At 41.2% G+C, this 7,473-nt stretch overlaps 1 protein-coding gene across 1 annotated transcript in view; it reads left to right on the forward strand.

Moving 5' to 3' along the window:
* The window catches only part of LOC117526195 (golgin subfamily A member 7B-like), a 39,297-nt gene extending 32,232 nt beyond the window's left edge, over nucleotides 1-7,065 (forward strand). Inside the window, exons 3-5 of the mRNA XM_034188243.1 lie at nucleotides 6,076-6,228; nucleotides 6,297-6,398; nucleotides 6,472-7,065. Coding sequence (XP_034044134.1) covers nucleotides 6,076-6,228; nucleotides 6,297-6,398; nucleotides 6,472-6,555 — 339 coding nt within the window. The 3' untranslated portion in view covers nucleotides 6,556-7,065. The remainder of the gene's footprint in view (nucleotides 1-6,075; nucleotides 6,229-6,296; nucleotides 6,399-6,471) is intronic.
* The last annotated feature ends 408 nt before the right edge of the window (nucleotides 7,066-7,473 follow it).

The following is a 7,473-nucleotide window of genomic DNA, read 5'->3' on the forward strand; positions in this document are numbered from 1 at the left end:
AGACAGACAATCAGACAGACAAACACAGACAGAAATAGACAGATACACAATCAGACACACACACAATCAGACAGATACACAATCAGACAGACAAACAATCAGACACACAGACAGACACACAATCAGACAGACAATCAGACAGACAAACACAGACAGAAATAGACAGATACACAATCAGACACACACACAATCAGACAGATACACAATCAGACAGACAATCAGACACACACACAATCAGACAGACACAATCAGACAGACAAACAGACACAGAAATAGACAGATACACAATCAGACACACAATCAGACAGACAAACACACAGACACACACACAATCAGACAGACACACAATCAGACACAGACAGATACACAATCAGACAGACAAACAGTCAGACACACACACAATCAGACAGACACACAGACAGATACACAATCAGACACACACAATCAGACAGACAAGCACAGACACAGAAATAGACAGATACACAATCAGACAGACACACAATCAGACAGACAAGCACAGACACAGAAATAGACAGATACACAATCAGACAGACAAACACAGACACAGAAATAGACAGATACACAATCAGACAGACAAACACAGACACAGAAATAGACAGATACACAATCAGACAGACACAATCAGACAGACAAACACAGACACAGAAATAGACAGATACACAATCAGACACACACACAATCAGACAGACACACAATCAGACACAGAAATAGACAGATACACAATCAGACACAGAAATAGACAGATACACAATCAGACACACACAGACAGACACACAATCAGACAGATACACAATCAGACAGACAAACAATCAGACACACACAGACACACACACAATCAGACAGACACACAATCAGACACACACAATCAGACAGATACACAATCAGACAGACACACAATCAGACAGACAAACACAGACACAGAAATAGACAGATACACAATCAGACAGACACACAATCAGACAGACACACAATCAGACAGACAAACACAGACACAGAAATAGACAGATACACAGACAGACACACAGTCAGACAGATACACAATCAGACAGACAGACACAGAAATAGACAGATACACAATCACACAGACACACAGTCAGACAGACAAACATAGACACAGAAATAGACAGATACACAATCAGACAGACAAACACAGACACATAAATAGACAGATACACAATCAGACACACACAATCAGACAGACACACAATCAGACACAGAAATAGACAGATACACAATCAGACAGACACACAGTCAGACAGATACACAATCAGACAGACAAACACAGACACAGAAATAGACAGATACACAATCAGACAGACACACAGTCAGACAGATACACAATCAGACAGACAAACACAGACACAGAAATAGACAGATACACAATCAGACAGACACACACAGACACAGAATAGACAGCTACACAATCAGACACACACAGTGACAGACACACAATCAGACAGATACACAATCAGACAGACAAACACAGACACAGAAATAGACAGATACACAATCAGACACACACACAGACAGACACACAATCAGACAGACACACAATCACACACACACACAATCAGACAGACACACAATCAGACAGACAAACACAGACAGAAATAGACAGATACACAATCAGACAGACAGAATAGACAGATACACAATCAGACAGACAAACACAGACACAGAATAGACAGATACACAATCAGACACACACAGAGACAGACACACAATCAGACAGATACACAATCAGACAGACACACACAGACACAGAAATAGACAGATACACAATCAGACAGACACACAATCAGACACACACAGACACACACACAATCAGACACACACAGACAGATACACAATCAGACAGACAAACAGACAGACACACAATCAGACACACAATCAGACAGACAAACAATCAGACACACAATCAGACACACACAGACAGATACACAATCAGACAGACAAGCAGACAGACACACACAGACACAGAAATAGACAGATACACAATCAGACAGACAAACTATCAGACAGACAAACAATCAGACACGCACACACACAATCAGGCAGATACACAATCAGACAGACAAACACAGGCACAGAAATAGACAGATACACAATCAGACACACACAGACAGACACACAATCAGACAGACACACAATCAGACACACACAATCAGAAAGACAAACACAGACACATAAATAGACAGATACACAATCAGACACACACACAATCAGACAGACACACAATCAGACAGATACACAATCAGACAGACAATCAGACACACACAGACACACACACAATCAGACAGATACACAATCAGACAGACAAACAGTCAGACACAGAAATAGACAGATACACAATCAGACACACACAATCAGACAACTACACAATCAGACAGATACACAATCAGACAGACAATCAGACAGACAAACACAGACAGAAATAGACAGATACACAATCAGACACACACACAATCAGACAGACACACAATCAGACAGATACACAATCAGACACACACAATCAGACACACACACAATCAGACAGATACACAATCAGACACACACAATCAGACAACTACACAATCAGACAGATACACAATCAGACAGACAATCAGACAGACAAACACAGACAGAAATAGACAGATACACAATCAGACACACACAGACAGATACACAATCAGACAGACAAACAATCAGACACACACAATCAGACACACAGACAGACACACAATCAGACACAGAAATAGACAGATACACAATCAGACACACAATCAGACAGACAAACAATCAGACACACACAGACACACACACAATCAGACAGACACACAGACAGATACACAATCAGACAGACACACAATCAGACAGACAAACACAGACACAGAAATAGACAGATACACAATCAGACAGACAAACAGACACAGAAATAGACAGATACACAATCAGACAGACACACAATCAGACAGACAAACACAGACACAGAAATAGACAGATACACAATCAGACACACACACAATCAGACAGACACACAATCAGACACAGAAATAGACAGATACACAATCAGACAGACAGACACAGAAATAGACAGATACACAATCAGACAGACACACAATCAGACAGACAAACACAGACACAGAAATAGACAGACACACAATCAGACAGATACACAATCAGACAGACAAACAATCAGACACACACACAGACAGACACACAATCAGACACACACTCAGACACAGAAATAGACAGATACACAATCAGACAGACACACACAGACACAGAAATAGACAGATACACAATCAGACAGACACACAATCAGACACAGAAATAGACAGATACACAATCAGACACACACACAATCAGACAGATACACAATCAGACACACACTCAGACACAGAAATAGACAGATACACAATCAGACAGACACACAATCAGACAGACACACAATCAGACACATACACAGACACACACACAATCAGACAGACAAACACAGACAGACACACAGTCAGACAGATACACAATCAGACAGACAAACACAGACAGAAATAGACAGATACACAATCAGACAGACACACAATCAGACAGACACACAGACACACAATCAGACACACACACAATCAGACAAACACAGAAATAGACAGATACACAATCAGACACACACACAATCAGACAAACACAGAAATAGACAGATACACAATCAGACACACAATCAGACAGACACACAATCAGACAGACAGACACAGAAATAGACAGATACACTATCAGACAGATACACAATCAGACAGACAGACACAGAAATAGACAGATACACAATCAGACAGACACACAATCAGACAGACAAACACAGACAGAGAAATAGACACAATCAGACACACACACACACACACACAGACAGACACACAATCAGACACACACACAATCAGACAGACAAACACAGACACAGAAATAGACAGATACACAATCAGACAGACACACAGACAGACAGTCAGACAGATACACAATCAGACACAGAAATAGACAGATACACACACAGACAGACACACAATCAGACACATACACAATCAGACACACACACAATCAGACACACAATCAGACACACACACAATCAGACACAGAAATAGACAGACACACACACAGACACACACAATCAGACACATACACAATCAGACACACAATCAGACACACAATCAGACAGACACACGATCAGACACACACACAGACAGAAATAGACAGACACACAATCAGACAGACACACAGTTAGAGCTGCCACAAATGACTATTTTGTTAGTTGACTAGTCAACGATTATTTTGGTGAGTAGTCGACTAGTTGGATCAGATGTAATTTCCTAATTTAAGGTCTGCAGCATTTTCCGAGAAACATCAGGGGATGAAAACATGAACGTTTCCAAATCAGTGAATATTTCTTAGACTGTTCATTTACATCAGTCATTCAGAAATACAAACAGTGTGGTACTTTATAGTAAATCTGTGTCAGGTAGGCAGTTCTCAAAAACTAAATGTCCATGCTGGAAGGAGACAAGTGAGGGAAGCCACCAAGACACAACTCTGGAAGAACGTTTGGCTTCTGTGAGTGGAGAAACCGGGAATAGTGCAACATTTTTATTTTTATCTTCATTTTACATATAGTCCCAACTTTTTCTGGTTTGTGGTTGTTTCTGCTGCATTTCTGAAATTACAGAACTGCTATAAAGAAAAGTGTGAACATTTTATTGTGTTTTAAAACTTTGTAGAACAAACACCAAACTCTTAGAAAGAAGGAAAAAATACACAGACATGTGCAGGCAAACTTTGATATAAACTGAACAGAACAATGCAGGCTGATTTGACTCCCCATATTTTTTGTATAAATAAATCAGAATAAAATAAGAGGTAACTCACTTTGAAATGAATAAAACATATAGCTGCAGCTTATAATAACTTTGGAAAATAACAAAAATCAGCAGCTTGTATTTTTATTCTGACTCCAGTTCATTTTAGTGTGATGAAGTCATTTTTTTTTCTCCTCATCAGTCACGTTTTGTGCTTTTAAACATGACATTAAGCTCAAGATTGAACAAATAAATACCTTTGGAAAATAACAGCTGTTAAAGTTCAGAGTTCTCACCTGCTTTTTGTGATCTGTGCCTCTGAACATCAGCTTCTCCACATCAGGGTTTTTTTTTTTTTTTGCTCAGTTCATTTATATATTCTCATTTTTTAAGGATATTTGACCGTTTATTTCATCTCATGATCTCATAAATTCAGTATATGATGTGCACATGGTGTGAACAGGACGGTGCCATCAGAACCGTGCGGGTAGAGAAGTAAAGGGAGCTGCACAGTTTGGTTGTTTTTTTTTAACATGTTCACTCGGGTTAAAATCCTCTCTCTGCTCCGTGCTCGCTGTCTCATGTGCACTGATGGTTCTCAGCAGAATGTAACGTCTCGTACCTCCGTTCAGGAATCCCCCACCCTCCCTCGCTCACAGTTTGCAGCCGGTTGACTCTGCGCGCGCGCGCACACACACACACACACACACACACACACACACACACACACACACACACAGACAGCTGCTTCAGTAAACTGTGCATTTTAGACGGCTTTGAACAAGACGGCCACTGTTTGACTCAGCCATCTTTTGAAATTTGAACGTCCAGATGACGGCTGGACGACTCGCTGCCTAAAACTATGAATTGAAAGAAAAGCAAAGACTTAAATAAAATAAACGACTCATGGATAACTAAATTAGTTGTCGATGGTTTCAGTAGTCGATGTAGTCGTGACTCGAGGCAGCCCGACACAGTCAGACACACACAAACACCCAAACAGCACATGAGTTTGCAAGAAAGGAAACCCAGATGGCTACGGGTTGGAATAATTGAGAACCAAATCTGGGTTGTTTGCGGGAGAAGTTCTGGTTTCTAATCCAGGATCACTTGATGTCCCTGGATGTCAACGTGGGGATTTGGGAACTGAGCATATGATCTCCTTCTTTAACTTTAGGCCACAGAACCACCAAACTATAAAATTAAAAGTTAAGTTTCTGACCTTTTAATCTGTGTGCAGATTGAGCGGACCCTTTTTGAGGACACTGTGAAGACACTGAATAGCTTCTATGCCGAGGCCGAGACGATCAGCAGCCACTCTTATCTCGAGGGCTGTCTGGCCTGTGTGACGGCCTATCTGGTCTTCCTGTGCATGGAGACCACTTACGAGAAGGTCAGAGGGCACATCTGTGGTCCGTCAGAGGGCCAACACGGACCCCTCACTGTTTGTTTGTGTTTCAGGTGCTGACCAAGACGGCCACTTACATCCAGGACCAGAACCAGAAGATCTATGCTCCCCGAGGTCTGCTCCTTACTGATCCCATAGAACATGGAATGCGCGTAGTATCCTTTGTCCTGTGAGATTTTCTCTGTAGTTTACTGGCAGAGTCCTGCTCCCTAACTTCTCTGTCCGCAGATCGAGATTTCCGTCTATGAAGACCGAGGCTCCAGTGGATCCACCTCAGGAAGCAGCTCTGTGTCCGGTACCTCTGCTCGATGATTGCATCCAGTCCAGTACTGGGTCAGCCTGGTTCCTCACAACCCCAGAGGAGGATTTAGGACAATGATGCTGCTCCGGTCCCAGTACTTTCCAACACCACATCCCTGTCCCGGATTCTTTATCTCCATTATACTATGACTGTCTTCATTTCACATGTAGTACTTTGTGTGATTGTAGCTTCCTGTTCTCGTTGAAGTTACCATAGCGATCTGTGAAATGTGGGAGGTGACAAGAAGATGGAAAGAGAAAGACAAGAAACACTGAGACAAGTCAAACCAAAGTTTCAAATCAGCAGCCGCAGATCTGTACCCTGACCCCATGTTGACCACACCCTGACCATATGACTGCTTTCTGACCACACCCACCCCCACCAGAACTTTGGTTTCATTCCTATTAGGCAACAGTGCTAACGGCTAAGTTAAGTGTGCTGCCTGCAGTGCAGCAGACAACAGAATATTTACAGAGGAATCATGCAAATGGTGATACAAGCACCAAATTTGGCACAAATACTCCTTAGACATTACTCTTTTAAAAAAAGGAAAAAAAAGATTGGCCATTTGAATTTTCAGTAGGCAGCAAGGTAGGGGCCAATTGAAGAATTACACAGGGGTCTAAATTAAGAGATGCTCCAATCATATTGAAAAGTACACCACGTTATTTGTCTGATCATAAAGATTTAAAAAAGGTATAGTTTGGACAATCTGTGCCTGAATGTTCTGGAGTTATGGGGTAAAACAGCAAGAACAGTGACAACGATCAATTTCAGTTTGTAAAGTTGCTCTAATTTTGGTAGAAAGTGATGCAAATTACTGGCTGTGTTTTAAAAAGGAATAGTTAGAATCCAATGGACGTTGACCTTGTTTGACCTTTACTTTGCAGACCAAACATTCACCACAGTCAAAACTATTCCATTTATTA

Source organism: Thalassophryne amazonica, chromosome 15 (assembly GCF_902500255.1).
Source record: "Thalassophryne amazonica chromosome 15, fThaAma1.1, whole genome shotgun sequence".
Classification (NCBI taxonomy): domain Eukaryota; kingdom Metazoa; phylum Chordata; class Actinopteri; order Batrachoidiformes; family Batrachoididae; genus Thalassophryne; species Thalassophryne amazonica.